Consider the following 16,388-nt stretch of genomic DNA (forward strand, 5'->3'; position numbering starts at 1 on the left):
CATAGATCTTCTGTGCCTCAATTTCCTCATTTGTCAAAAAGGGGTGCTTTTAAACAGATAACTTTTATCTGTTATTAGGATGCCATAAGGAGAAAAAGGAGGTCACGGTAGGATAATTTCATGGGAAGTGCTACAGTATTGTTCGGCTCTGTGCCGAGATGAAAGCAAATGGATGAGCGCCCTGGTCTCCTAAGCTAGAAACAACACTTCCCAATTTTACTGGCAAAAAAACCAAAGGGGCTTGGCCAAAAGAAAGCTGACAAGTAGAACCGGAATCTGTGGCCCAGGACTGGTTATCCCCTCCCAGTGACCAGTTCTGGGTGTAAGGCTCACACTTGTTCTTCTCACACTGTCCCTCTGAAGCACTGGGAGCAGGCGTGACACAGGCTAACTGTACTCTTGTTCTCCACGCCCAGCAGGAGAGCACCTCCAGAAAACCCACCCACTCCCCAAATGCCCCCAAGCATTCTCAGGTAGCACAAGATGCTGGGATCTTGGGAGAACTGAGACTGGATTGGGAAGAAGAATGAGGTCAGGGTTTTACATCTTTTAAACTGCCTGGGGTTCCTTTCATGTGACAGGGCACCATATCCAGGAGCAAGCCAATGTCTGGATGCCTCTATATCCTGCACAGTGTCCTTTACACAATAAATGAGCATCAGCGAGGTATTTGCTCCCCCTCCTCTAGAAAGCCTTCCCTGGTTTCTCCAGGCAGAATAGAGGAGCTTCCCTCTGCTTCCCCAGGAGCAGCCTACCCCTCAGAACCATTTTCCTAGAGGTGGAGGCAGGTCTTGCTCCTCATGTTGCAGAGCCGGAGGACAAGGAATTGGGCCTTGTCTGTGACGGATCACATGATGAGCCCCAATCCTTCACCTGCTCTGTACTTAGACCCTTTGCCATGTGACTTCGCATTTTTTTTCCCTCTGCAACGTGAAGTAGGTTTCTTCATCCCCTGACTTTGAGTTTGTGTGCATGGCTTTCTTTGGCCAACAAAATGAGATGGACGTTACCGTGTGAACGTTTGGGGCGCCTAGGACTAAGAGGTCTTGTGTGTTTCCACTTGCTTTGCCATCTTTCTGCCACCACCATGAGAAAATGCCAGGCCAACCTGCTTGGTCAAGGCAAGGATGGGATGTATGTGGAACAGAAAGGCACAGAGTTTGGTAAAACCACTTTGCCTATGTCCCTGCCTTCAGCTGCCCCAGTCAAGCCCAGCCTAGATCAGCAGACACCTATCATTGAGTTGCTCAGTCAGATCTGCAGAGCTGCCCAGCTGAACCAGCTTAGGTGAGACGATCCCTAGCTGCCTCTCAGATGCGGGAGCTACATAAATGCTTATTGTTGGATGCTAGTGAGATTTTGGGGGTTGGTGTTTACACAGCATTTCTGTTGCAAAAACTAAATGACATATTTACTAATGTGCATCCCAGTGGCCGGCATATAGAATGTTAAATGAACTCATTTGTGCATCGGAGATAGAACCATATCGCATTTTATCTTCATGACAATCCTCAAAGATGGTCAAGCATAATTAGTTCAAAATTACGGATAAAAAGGCTGAGGTCCAGAAGGGTTACACAGTGACCTAAGGTCACACAAGACAATGACAAGGCCAGCACCTGAATCCAGGTCCTGTGCCTCCAAGGCCAGTGTTCTTCCCAGCACTTGTGAGCACAGCAAGAGCTGGCCCCATAGCCTGTGGAAGGTACTGCCTGGACTTTGTATCGGGTCCTTACCAACCATCCTCCCAGGTACCAAGGGCCTCTCACCTGCCTTCTTGTGGTCCATGTGAGCACTAATAGAAGGGCTAAAACCCTCCAACAGAAACTGGAAATGCGGTGGGGGGACATTTCACTGCAGTCGGCCAGATGCCAAATGTGGAATGGTTTGAGTTGGAGAAGAGGCAGCAGGTTTTCTTCCCTAATGTGCTGTGAGACTTTCAAGTCCATTCGCAGCTCATTAGAACACTGGAGAGACTATGAGAACGGCAGAGAGACCAAGGGGACAGGGCTTATTATCCTGCTGGGAGGGATGAGCCTGGTCCTATCCATGACACTGTGCTTGGAAACGTTCCTCACTGTCCCCTAAGTCATCTAATGGGAGTGAGGACCCCGTCCTTCAGATGTTTCGTCCTTAACAAATCCTTCCTATGGATTCTTACCCCTTTTAGGTCTAAAATACCTTGTTGGAATGTGCTCCATAACCTTCCGTGAAACATAGTTCTCAAGCCCCTTTTTTCTATCTGGTTCTTCCTGAGCTTTGCATGAGCTCTGACCCCTCAGCTACTTCTTCCTTCCTAAGGTTTCCACCAGGATACACAATCAGAAAGGCACAGAGTTCAGTAAAACCACTTTGCCTATGTCCCTGCCTTCAGCAGACCCATTCCTACATCACCATCTTGGACAACTACTAATCAGGTGCCAGTGTCCAGAAATGGCCTTGCCTCTGAACATGTCGTAGCAAAAACAGGTAGGTATTGCTTCTATTTTAAAAACCCACTGGAGAATGTCCCACTCCAGGAAGGTACCCAATTCCATTGCCATCTCCTAAACCTAATTCTTTTCCATTTCTTTCTATTTCAAAGTCATTATTCCACCTGACTCACTTATTCATTCATTCATTTGACAAATACCCACTAATTACTTTCATTTTGCCAGACCAATTTATAGTACAGTGTGGCAAGGGAATGATGGTCCTAGAGAAAGGCAAAAATGGCATAATGTTTAAAACTGTGAACATGGTCTGGATTCTGATCCTAGTTCCTCTGCTCATTAGCTGTGTGATCCTGGGCTGCTTACTTAACCTTTCTGTTCCATCATCTCTAAAGTGGAGATACTGATAGTAGTTACCTCAGAAAGTTGTTGCATCACATGAGCTGCCTTATAGGGTTTTTGGAGGTCTAACTGTAACATGGCTAGGATAGGACCTAGAAAGCCATGCAATCCGTATCTTCTGAGAACCTGTCTTTGAACAAATGGACACAAGCAGACATATCTGACCTGCCCCACAGAGTAAAGACATCAAACCTAAGGGAGAATGGCAGGGAAACCTTTGCTTCTATCATATACACAGCAGGGGAAGGAAGTCCAAGGAGGAAGAATATGGGTGACGGCACAAAAGAAGCCTCTATGGATGAACTTCTACTTGGGACAGTGGTCCAGTGTGATGGAAAGAGCACTGGACCAGGAGTCAGGAGTCTCAGAATCTAGTTTCAGCCTGCAAAAGGCGTGGTGTTTGCCCTTGAAAAAGACCCCCATACCGCCCATTCCCAGTCTGGGCTTCAGTGTCCCCACCTGAAAAATGAGGGAGCAGGTCAGCTAAAGACCCTTCCAATAGTAAGATTCTTGGATTCTAAAACCAGGTAGCTCTCAGCAACAGTATCATCAGGAGTCTGGCCACAGGATGCTTACAGACACCACTAAATGACAACTCGGTGCCTCCACACAACTCTCCCTGCTGTCTCCTCCACCAACCTTCCTGTTTACAGCTCACTATGTCCCAAACCTTTTCCCTTGTAACCACTTCCAAGCACTTCTACGCACCTCTTTTTGAGCTGGGCCTAGAGAAGTTTGGACTCCAGGAGGGTTTGTGGCCCCCATGTCTGTCCCAGTGGGGGTGTATGTGGAGGCAAAGGGCTACCACAGAGGGGCTATGGTAGGTACTTACCGCAGGCCCAGGAAAGGGCACATGGTCACAGTTCTCCTGCCAGGACTGGTTGAGGCTTTGGGCAAACTCTTGGAAGAAAGCATGTGATTGGTTGAAAATGGAAAATCCCAGGATGTTGACACGATCATCCACAAGGCTGTCCATTCTCTGGAGCGAGAACTCCTGGAAAGACCCAGCAGTCAGAAACAGAACAGAGTTAGGAAGGGAAGCACTGGGGGGACTTTGCTGACTCACATCGGATGTTTCATTCTAGTCAAATGAACATTTACTGCCAGGTACTCTGCTAGGCACTAAGGGCCAAGAAATAACTAAGAGTTGTCCTTCTGAGAGCACACAGTGTTGGGAGAGGGGAGGGAGAAAAAGAGAAATAAGCAGAATAATCTCTAAGAAATGTATATGTCAATGCCATAGATGGAGAGAGAAAGAAAACACGGATGTGCCTAGTAGAGGCAGAACTGCATTCACAGGTGTGACCATTGAGCTGTCTTGAAGGATGCATAGGCATTTTCTGGGTGAAAAAGTGTGGATGAACAAAGACTATTCCCGACAGAAGTCACCGTGGATATAGAGGCACAGAAGGGAGAAAGCGTGTGGCCCTTTCATTCATCTGCCTGCAGAAGCATTGCTCCTCAAAGTGTGATCCACAGAATACCTGCCATCAGGTTCACCCAGGGACACTTAAAAAAAAGTGATGATTCCTGCACCTCACCCAGCACCAAACGAATCTGAGGCTCTGTGACTGAAGCGCCAGGAGTCTGCATTTTCAGCAGATGCCAAGGTCTTATGCACACCAAAGTTTGAGATTTCCAGGTTAGCACATAGGATGTATGAGGGTGGGGAATGGTGAGAAATGAAGCTGGAGAGGTGGGCAAGGGCAGAGCTTAAGGGGCCTGGATGCCAGGCGAAGGGGCTTGCACTTTATCCTGTATGAGATGGGACCTGAGGGGACTGGAAGCAGATAAGTGACAAGATCAAGACTGCTTTTGAAGAATCTCAATCTGAAGGTCTGCAGATAGAGTTGTGCCTTCATTTATTAATCCTTTTCATTCATTTCACAAATATTCAAGCACTTATTGTATATCAGACACAGGCACCAAAGATGTTCTAGGCACAGAAGATACGAACTAGAGAGAGTTTCTGCTCTCAAGGAGCTTGCAGGTTACCATAAGAGACAAATTGTAAGTAAACAAATAAATACATATAATTCCAGATATCTATGGAGGGGAAGAGTGGGGGACTGCTACTTCAGATGAGGCAGTCAGAGAAACCCCATCTGGGGCAGTGACATTTCAGAGCTCAAGGGAACTCTCTCAGAACACATGGCCCTCATCCAATAACATGGTACACCCAGGTGTTAGCTCAGCAAGCTAAACCCTGCAGGTGTGAGTCCCACTGAAGCCAGTCAGTGTCATAAGGAGAAGAATCTCTCTCCTCAGGCGGGGTGGACCTCCAAGGCCACCCTTGGGCATCTACAGGGAAACCAGGCAGGGAGGTGTGGATTATTTGGCTCACCAATCCTGGCTCCTGGGAAAATGCCTTCAAATATGAGTCAGGTCATCTTCATGCACGGAAGTCACATCCATCACACGTTCATTGCAAGCGCCTCACACACAGCTCGGTGCTGCGTGGGCACATGGTAGTTAAGACACCAGGAGTAACCCATCCACCAACCCCCCTGACATGACAGATGGAAGGTTCTTTGAGCTTCCCTCCTGGCTAGGCAGAGACATTGCTTTCTTTCAGGTGGTCTCTTTTCTTAAGACTTCGTGCCTCCAGGCCCCTGGCACACCCCCTGCACCCTCTTTCGCACCTGCAGTCAGCCATGGCCAAGGCCTCAGGCTGCAGGCCTGAGCTCCCCTGTTTAGAGTCCAGCCTCATTAACTGCTACCGCACACTGAAGTTACAAAGATTCCTTTGGAGACACCAAGCCCTGCCACTGTGGTGTCAGATGAGGATTGTGTGTATTTTGGGTCCTGCCACATTCCTGGTAGGGGAACACAAACATGCCAGAGAACGTATTGATTCATAAGCTGATATTATGTCCTGTCTCTATAACAGAGCAGTTACCCATGTGCTGTGGGCTATCGGCAGGCACAAGGGGACAGATGGCTAATGAGAAGAGATTCATCTGGCAAGGGGGGCGGTGGCAGAGACACAGGCAAGGCTGCTGTCAGGAACCTGAGGGGCCTCACTGGCCATGGCTGGTGTTGGGGGGAACTGGAAGATGTCCCCTCTCCCTTGTCTTCCTGTCGATGTGGGCAGCTCATCACCTCTCCTCTATCCTCTCCCCAAATGCACAACCTGATGGAAGGAAGCCTATTTCAATAAAGCCCTGCTGTCTTGGATGTCCAGAGACTCACAGTGGCAACAGGGGGGACATAGTGCATAAGAGCCTGGTGTTCAAATCCAGGTTCCACACCATACTGGATGTATGACCTTAGGGAAGGTCTTTCACCTCTCTAGGTTTCATGTCCTCATTTTGAAAAGTGGGAATAATAATGGCAGCAATCTCAGAGGTTATTTCAAGGAATGTGTAAGATCAATGCACAAGGCGTAGCGTATGTGACACATGAGAAGTGCTCAACACGTGACAGTTACTAAAATTACTACCATGAGATCTCGGTCAGCTTCTAGCCCTCCCTCTATATTTCCTTGTTAGTTCTACTTGTCTTGGAGATCAGAGTTAGAAAGGTGTTTCCTTTAAATGTATGTCCCAGGTACAGTAAGAATGAATGTCAACTGCAGACACTTAGAGATAACCCTTCTAGAACTCAGCCAGCCTGTCTTCTTGTCTTTTAATTCTTATTTTCTTATATGACACTTACATCTATTTTCAAAGGCCCCCTTAAGATGAAAAGATCCAGGATCTTCCCTGATAATTCACCCTATTTATAATGACTCATGGGAGAGCTTGTGAAAGGACAAGAAAAGGGGGAGTATGTTCTCTTATCATAATTTCCCAGGACACTCTAGGATTCTACTCCCTAAACACCCTCACAGTCAGGAAATGCTTCTTTATGTCTAAACTTAGACTCTCCTACTGCATTTGAAGACTAGTTTCTAAGTGAATATGGGAAGCAGCTGACCACAGCCAGTTTCTACACAATGAAAGTCTTCTAAGTCAATATTTCCCAAAGTATGTTGCTCAGGACACTAGCTTTTCCAGAGGATGTTAACAGAAATTTCATGAAAACAGTTTCATGTTCAAATAAAGTTTGAAAGTATTGCATGTTAAATATACCTTTTAAAGATTCATAACACACATTAGCATATTAAAGTTTTAAAGAAGTGCTAAAGTGGAGCAGCTTGTTTAATTTTGTTTAACCCAGAACTTTCAAACATATTGACTATGAAACACATTTCCCCTCAAAATCTATGAATGTCTCACAGTGGTGTTCTACAGAACCTGCTTTGGGAAATGCTACTCTAAACATAGGGAAACATGCATTATGAACCAAACTCAAGTGGTAGAAACATTTTGCTGAGAGGGGTATTTCATAAAATTAAAAATTTCACGAGAGACGTCATCAAAACGGCAGCGTGAGGGGAGCCTCTGTAAATCTCCCCTAGAATTTAAAACTAATCGAACAACTATAACTCCACAAAGGACTCCCTGCACAGCAGACAGGCAAGACGAAGAGGCCCACTACTGAATTCACCGAAAGGTGGGCGAATCGCGCAAGCGGGGGAGGAGGAAAGGGAGAAGTGCGGAGACGGAGCCCCCCGGGCGCAGGACGCAGATCTAGCTCAGTGCTCCGAGCTCGCTGCATCCCGGAACTACCGCAGCTGCGGGAGAGGGAAGAACTCGGACTGCTAGGGCTCCACTTATGGCCCACAGGGCTGAGGGGACAGCATAACACGGCTGAACCCAACGCTCGCGGCAGAGACCTCGGAGAAAAGACTCAGGGAAGAAGGCTGAAAACAGTGGTTTAAGCCCTCACTGCCACAGAGAACGGAAGCCTTAGGCACTGAGACTAGCCGCCCCCTCCCTACCCTCCCAGAGCTCGTCCCGCCCCCACCTGCCCGGTGCTAGAAGCGGAACAGTAGCAGTGTCAGATCAAAAGAACAGAATATTTGCTGTTCTGAGAACTGTGGACCGCAGATGCAGATTCGCAGCCTGGCTAGTTCTGGCAAGAGGGAGGAAGCTGTGGAGGCGGGACCAGCTGTGGTGGTGGTCACCGCCCTTGCTCTGGGCCACCTCTCACAACTCACCCCACCCCTGGGCGGATCCCTGCAGGAGTCCCCACCTATCTGGGCGGATCCCTGCAGGAGTAAATGGAACTGCTGAAACACTCAGGCTATGCTTCTGGTGAAGGAAGAGCTTTGGAACTTCGAAAGCTCTCCTCATACCCACATGGACACTGCATCATATGACCCAGGCAAACTATTAAGAGAAGAGAAGCCGATCTCCCAGGGAATACCCACATTGCGTGAGAAGCTGGAATAGTGCAGAGAAAACATAACACTACAGTGTGAGAGAAAAAAAAGGGATGCAGTCAGAGAGAAAATAAAACATTCTACCAACAAGTGCTGGACCACAAAAGAAAGACCTCTTCCTATCAACCTGTTGCAGAAGCAACTCCTGTAGATGTCTAGGAAGAGAAATAATAAATCAGTAATTGCCATGAATAACCAAGGCAACAATACAGCTCAGAAAGAAAGTGAAAAGTCTCCAGAAAAGGAACTTAAAGATATGGAAATATGTGACTTAAATGACAGAGAATTCAAGATTGCACTTCTGAAAAAACTCAACGAGATGCAAGAAAACACAGAAAGGCAGTTTAATGAACTCAGAAACACATTCGAAGAACAACATGAGCATTTTACGAAAGAGATTGAAATTTTAAAAAAGAACCAAATAGAATTTCTGAAGATTAAGAACTCAGTAGAAGAAATGAAGACAGAAATAGCCAGCTTAGGTAGTAGAGTTGACCAGATGGAGGAAAGAATCAGTGATATTGAACATAGAAACCTGGAAATGACATGGATGGAAGAAGAAAGAGACTCGAGACTTAAAAGAAATGAAAGAACTCTACAAGAACTCTCTGACTCCATCAGAAAGAGCAATATAAGAAGAAAAATGGGCATATCAGAAGGAGAAGAAAGAGAGAAGGGAACAGAGAATATATTCAAACAAATTGTCGATGAGAACTTCCCAAACTTGTGGACAGAACTGGATCCTCGAATCCAAGAAGCAAATAGAAAACCTAATTACCTCAATCCCAACAGGGGCAACCAGGGAAAAGGAGATGGTAACCTACCATGGAAAGCCCAATAGTTTATCATCAGATTTTTCAGCAGAAATTCTACAAGCCAGGAGGGAGTGGAACCAAATATTCAAACTATTAAAAGAGAGAAATTATGAGCCAAGAATAATATATCCAGCAAAGATATCCTTTGATATGAAGGAGGAATAAAGACCTTTCCAGACATACAGAAGCTGAGGGAATTTTCTAATACATGACCTGCACTACAAGAAATACTACAGGAGGCTATTCGAACACCATCAACAGGGACAATTTGTGGCAACCAAAACATAAAAAGGGGGAGAGTAAAGGCCTGAACCGGAATATGGGAATGGAGAAAGTAAGCGTGCTGAAGAAAATGGAATACTCTAAATATCAAACTTTCTTTTACATAAACTTAAGAGTAACCACTCAAAAAAAAAATCCAGAACTGAAATATATACTGTAATAAAAGAAGAAACAGAGGGAAACGTCATAGAATACCAACACACAGAAATGATAGACAACAACAAAAAGGCAAAGAAACAATGGAGACACAGCCTTACCAGAAAACTAAAGATAGAATGACAGGAAATCCTCACATATCAATAATCACCCAAAATGTGATTCACTCACCAATAAAAAGGCACAAAGTAGCAGATTGGATCAAAAAACTAAACCCAACCATATGCTGTGTCCAAGAAACACATCTCAACTACAAGGACAAGCATAGACTCAAAGTGAAAGGGTGGAAATTGACATTCCAAGCAAATGGTACCCAGAGAAAATCAGGTGTAGCCAAATGTTATCAGATGAAACAGACTTCAGGGTGAAAAAGGTAACAAGAGACAAAGATGGACATTTCATAATGGTACAGGGGACTATACAAAAAGAAGACATAACAGTCATCAATATTTATGCCCCCAATCAGGGAGTGCTGAAATATACCAAGCAACTACAACAGAACTAAAGCGAGAAATTGACCAAAACACAATTATACTAGGGGACTTAAATACATCATTGACAGCTATGGATAGATCATCCAAACAGAAAATAAATAACGAAATAGCAGCCCTAAATGACATATTAGATAAATGGACATAATTGACATATATAGAGCACTTCGTTCTAAAACATCAGACTATACATTTTTTTGTAGTATACATGGAATATTCTCAGCGATAGACCTTCTACTGGGACATAAAATCAGCCTCAACAAATTTAAGAAAGATTGAAATCATACCAAGCATATTCTCGGATCATAAGGCTTGGAAATTGCATATCAACTGCAAAAAGAAAGCAAGAAAAAACACACCTACATGGAGATTAAACAAAATACTTTTAAAGAACGACCGGGTCCAAGAAGAAATTAGAGGAGAGATCAAAAGATACATAGAAACAAATGACAATGAAAATACATCCTACCAAAATTTTGGGGATGCAGCGAAAGCAGTTTTAAGAGGGAAATTTATGTCATTACAGACCTATCTCAAGAAACAAGAAAAATCCCCAATAAATAACCTCACATTACACCTTAAAGAACTGGAAAAAGAAGAACAAATTAAAACCAAGGTCAGCAGAAGAAAGGAAATAATAAAAATGAGAGTACAACTAAATGAAATAGAGAACAAAAAGACAATAGAAAAAATTAATGTGAAAATGAACTGGTTCTTCTAAAAGATTAACAAAATTGACAAACCCTTGGCTGGACTCACTAAGATAAAAAGAGAGAGGACACTAATTAACAAAATCAGAAATGAAAACGGGGAAGTTATCACGGACACCACAGAAATACAAAGGATCATCCAAGAATACTCTGAAGGACTATATGCCACCAAATTCAATAACCTAGAAGAAATGGACAAGTTCTTAGAAACATATAGCCTTCCTAGGCTGAACCATGAGGAACTGGAAAATCTAAAAAAATTGATCACCAGTAACGAAATTGAATCTGTCATCCAAAACCTTCCCAAAAGCAAAAGTCCTGGACCAGATGGCTTCACTAGAGAATTCTACCAAATCTTCAAAGAGGATGTAATACCAATCCTGCTCAAACTCTTCCAAAAAATTGAAGAAGAGACAGTACTCCCTAACTCATTTTATGAGGCCAACATTACCCTGATACCAAAACCTGATAAGGACAACACAAAAAAAGAAAACTACAGACCAATCTCTGATGAATACAGATGTAAAAATCCTAAACAAAATTCTAGCAAATAGAATACAACAATGCATTAAAAAGATTCTTCATCACGACCAAGTGGGGTTCATCCCCGGGGCACAAAGCTGGTTCAACATCCACAAATCCAGGAGTGTGATACATCACAGAAAATAGAGGACAAAAATCATATGATTATATCAATTGATACAGAAAAAGCATTTGACAAGATACAACATCCATTTATGATTAAAACACTTAATAAAATAGGTATAGAAGGAAAATACCTTAACATAATACAGGCCATATATGACAAGCCCTCAGCTAATCTCATAATTAATGGTGAAAAACTGAAGCCCTTTACTCTATGTTCAGGAATATGGCAGGGCTGTTCCCTATCACCTCTGCTTTTCAACATAGTGTTGGAAGTCCTTGCCAGAGCAATCAGGCAAGAGAAAGAAATAAAATGCATCCACATTGGGAATGAAGAAGTTAAATTGTCACTCTTTACAGATGACATGATGCTATATGTAGAAAACCCTAAAGACTCTACCAAAAAGTTATTAGAAACAATCAACGAATACAGTAAAGTTGCTGGCCACAAAATCAACATACAAAAGTCCATTTCATTCCTATATACTAACAATGAAATCTCAGAAAAAGAAATACAAAAAACAATTCCTTTTGCAATTGCAGCAAAAAGAATAAAATACCTAGGAATAAACTTACCAAGGATGTGAAAGACCTATATGTTGAAAACTATAAGACATTTTTAAAAGAAACTGAAGAAGAAACAAAGAAATGGAAAGACATTCCATGCTCATGGATTGGAAGAATCAACATAGTTAAAATGGCCACATTACCCAAAGCTGTATACAGATTTAATGCAATCCCCATCAAAATCCCAATGGCATTTTTTAAAGAAATAGAACAAAAAATCATCAGATTTGTTTGGAACCACAAAAGACCCCGAATAGCCAAAGTAATCTTAAGAAAAAAGAACAATACTGGAGGTATCACATTCCCTGACTTTAGCTTGTACGACAGGGCAACAATAATCAAAACAGCATGGTATTGGCAGAAAAACAGACACATAGACCAATGGAATAGAATTGAGAACCCAGAAATAAAACCACATAAATATGGACAGATAATTTTTGACAAAGAAGCAAAAAACATATAATGGAGAAAAGACAGCCTTTTCAATAAATGGTGCTGGGAGAATTGGATAGCCACGTGCAAAAGAATGAAACTGGACTGCTATCTGTCACCATGTACCAAAATTAATTCACAATGGATCAAAGACTTAAGCATATGAACTGAAACAATAAACTGCATGGAAGAAAACATAGGTACTAAACTTATGGACCTTGGGTTCAAAGAGCATTTTATGAATTTGACTCCAAAGGCAAGGGAAGTAAAAGCTAAAATAAATGAATGGGACTATATGAAACTTAAAAGCTTCTGCACAGCAAAAGAAACCATCGACAAAATAGAGGCAACCAACTGAATGGGAGAAGATTTTTGCAAACAGTGCCTCCAATAAGGGGCTAATATCCAAAATATACAAGGAACTCATGAAACTCAACAACAAGAAAACAAACAACCCAATGGAAAAATGGGCAGAGGACCTAAAGAGACATTTCTCCAAAGAGGACATACAAATGGCAAATAGACATATGAAAAAATGCTCTACATCACTAATCATCAGAGAAATGCAAATAAAAGCCACAATGAGATATCACCTCACCCCAGTCAGAATGGCTATCATCAACAAGACAAATAGTAACAAGTGTTGGAGAGGCTGTGGAGAAAAAGGAACCCTCATACAGTGTTGGTGGGAATGCAGACTGGTGCAGCCGCTATGGAAGGCAGTGTGGAGGTTCCTCAAAAAATTACAAATAGAATTACCATATGATCCAGCAAACCCTCTCCTAGGTATCTACCCAAAAAATCTGAAAACATTTATACATAAAGACACGTGTGCTCCAATGTTCATTGCAGCTTTGTTTACGGTGGCCAAGACATGGAAACATCCAAAATGTCCTTCGATAGATGAATGGATAAAGAAGTTGTGGTATATATACACAATGGAATATTATTCGGCAGTAAGAAAAGATGATATAGGAACATTTGTGACAACATGGATGGATCTTGAGAGTATAATGCAAAGCGAAATAAGTCAGACAGAAAAAGCAGAGAACCATGTAATTTCACTGAATATGTGGTATATAAACCAAAAACAACAAAAGAACAAGACAAACAAATGAGAAACAAAAACTCATAGAGACAGACAATAGTATAGTGATTACCAGAGGGTAAGGGGGAGGGGGGTGGGCGATGAGGGTAAGGGGGATCAAATATATGGTGATGGAAGGAGAACTGACTCTGGGTGGTGAACACACAATGGGATTTATAGATGATGTGATACAGAATTGTACACCTGAAATCCATGTAATTTTGCTAACAATTGTCACCCCAATAAATTAAAAAAAATTGTCACGATTAGAGGGGATTAAAGGTCATCTGGTTCCTACTGCCCACCAGGAGCTCTAACACAGAATGCACATTTGGCTCACTCAGGTCCCCTGTGCTCCCCCAGCCACACTGCCTGGCTGGGTGCGACCTTCAGTGAAATGACAAAAAGGGCTGGGAGCCCTGGGGTGGAACAGGTTCTCACGGGGACCTTGATTCTCTTATGAATGTCAGAGGAAAATCTTAAGGGTCCCCACTCCCAATGGGATTGTATCCGATTGTCACAACACCAGAGAAACCAGGGTAAAGAATAGAGCAAATGATCATCTCCAAGGCTGAGTGGTGGACCAGAGGGCAAGACCAAGTCACTCTAAGCACATGTGGCTTTGTGACAGCCCTGTGCTGCCACTGCATTTTCATGCATGTGGCCTTTCTCGCCAAAGGCCTGTATGTTTCCAGAAGGCAGAGATGTATCTGCCTCATGTTTGAACCCCACACTGCAGCTGACATAGTGCCTGATACCTGGAAGCTGTTTGGTAAATGTTGGTAAGGAACATTGATTAAAACCGTCTCAATGCCATAGGGTCCTCACTGTGCCCAACTCTGATCACTAATCAGTCTTACCCCTACAGAAGGTGTAAGAAGATGAATAGAATCTATACCAACCCTGGATTATCTTGTGGAAGTTGCATTATTGTGTTTGGAAAAACAAATTCCTGACAGCTTGTTTTCTTATCATTGGGTTCTTAGCCACTTGTCAAATGAGAAAAGTTTTGCTAAATAAGGTGTTAATTCTTAGGTTTGGCTATTTGTGTCTAGACAGAAGGCTTGAGTTGAAGTTCCAGATCTTCCAACCATAAATAATTACAATAAAGCAGTAATAATAATAATAATAGCAAAACAACTGCTATAATGCATTGAGCGCCAACTGTGTTCCTGGCAGAACTAAGCACTTCATTCACATGTGTGATCTCAATCCGTTCAAGTCCAGACCCAGCTGACTTCAGAGCCAGTGCTCTACATCCCTATGCCATTCTCCGTGGTGCGGCCAGTGTGTGGGGCACCAAGGGTTAGGGGCACCGTGACTTCATTGTGATTGTGCTATGAAATAGCTGGCAAAATTGAGTTAAAATTGAATTCGGAACACACAACTCGACTTGAAGACCAGTGAAAAGATTTACAGCTACAAAATGAACACTGGTAGTCTAAATGAGTAAAGGGATTACCAAGCATCAACTCAATCTCTGTGTGAGAAGGATTTTCATTACACAGGGGTCCCGGGCTTGGTGTGGGCTCCAGATTGAGAACTAACAACAATCCTGAGAACATGGGAGTGCTGAGGTCTGCCCCACACCATGTCTGTCCAGCATGACGAACCCAAAGAAGGAATATGAGAAAACACCAGGGTGCAGCAAGTAGGGAGGAATTATAAATACATGCAGTATAATTAAAGACATGTGGCTAACATGCTAGAGATATAGGCAGTCAAATGCAGCTTCATGAACTTGGCCAACATCTACTAAGTGTTTTCTAGAGCCTTCGCCATCTCTATAAAACCTCTCTATGGGCAACCTCATTTGAGCCACAAATGTTTCCCTGCGGCCTGCGGGCTGTCTCTCTCATTGTTGTATCCCCAGCCTAGAGAAAACCACTGAAACCAAAAGCTGGTTCTTTTGCTTTAATCAAATGATTAGGTTAATAATTCTGCTGGAGAAAGTGGGTATGGAATTGGAGTTATAACATTTTAAATCAGATGTTGTCAATTGGTATTTTGTCCTGGATTTTCCTCACTGAAATTCCATGTCCCAAAAAACAATCTTGGTTTTAAAAAGAAATTAATCTCTTTATTTTTATCTCTTGTAATTAGACAAGTTTCCTTGTTACAAAATGAGGGAAATAACACTTCACAGTGTTGCTGTGAGACTTAAAAGAGATAATACATAAGAAAGTGCTATGTAGACTGGAAGAATGATACAAACTTCTTGAATTTTTAGTAGTACTATTAGCAGTAACCATAAAATAGTTCAAGGAATGCATTTTGCATGTACTTTGAGGCATCACTAACAGGCAATGAAGAAGACAGTCTGGGACGGGAGCCTTTGTGAAGCCCACCCGATGGGGCCACGAATGTGGGCTTCCACCTCTTGCATAAAGCCCTCAGCCTTAGTTGGCCCTAGAACCTTTAAAGCTCCCTTCCTGCCAGGGGTACAGGCACCCTATAAAATGTGCCATCCCAATGCCTTACGACCTCTGGAATCTTTCCAAATTCTGCCACCGGGACCCAGTCGGGTTCCGACTGTCTTTCCACGCAGAACCTTCACTCCAGAACGGTTCTTATTCTTAACAAGAGGTGTTTCAGTCTCTTGCTTCTTGTCTGCTTTGACCCAAGATTCAGACTTTGATGCCCTCTGCTCCATGCTTAGCCCTGGCCCCTCACTGCCCAGGAGGGGAGACCAGCAGCCTTCTACCACCCAAACCACGAATCATTTATTAAACATCAATTGATTATTGAGTATAATAACATTAACTACTTCCTTTGACATGGCTGTACATGGCTTATAAGGCACTGTCATGTATCACTTTTGGTCCTCACAAGCATACTTGGAGTGGACAGGCTAAGTTTTATTCACACGCCCATTTGGCGGAAGAAAAAACAGAGGTGTCTAGGAGTTAAGTGTCTTGCCAAGAGACAGACATGGTATTAAGTTCTGGGCACCTGACATACAAGATCAGTACTTATTATCCTCTTCCTTCCTACTGTGTGCTCAGCACTGGGCTAGGTCACCAGGACACACAGCATATACAAAAATGCGTGTCTCCTTCCTTGAGCTTGTTAATGACTGATGACTTTTAATGTTCTCACC

At 43.1% G+C, this 16,388-nt stretch overlaps 1 protein-coding gene across 3 annotated transcripts in view; it reads right to left on the minus strand.

Annotated features, from left to right (window-relative positions):
• Nucleotides 1-16,388, minus strand: part of GRIK4 (glutamate ionotropic receptor kainate type subunit 4) — a 637,398-nt gene that overhangs the window by 148,174 nt on the left and 472,836 nt on the right. For all 3 annotated transcript variants that reach the window (XM_033098464.1, XM_033098465.1, XM_033098466.1), the window contains one exon: nucleotides 3,667-3,828. In XM_033098464.1, coding sequence (XP_032954355.1) covers nucleotides 3,667-3,828 — 162 coding nt within the window. The remainder of the gene's footprint in view (nucleotides 1-3,666; nucleotides 3,829-16,388) is intronic.

The sequence above is a fragment of the Rhinolophus ferrumequinum genome, chromosome 25 (genome assembly GCF_004115265.2).
Source record: "Rhinolophus ferrumequinum isolate MPI-CBG mRhiFer1 chromosome 25, mRhiFer1_v1.p, whole genome shotgun sequence".
NCBI classification, from domain to species: Eukaryota; Metazoa; Chordata; class Mammalia; order Chiroptera; family Rhinolophidae; genus Rhinolophus; species Rhinolophus ferrumequinum.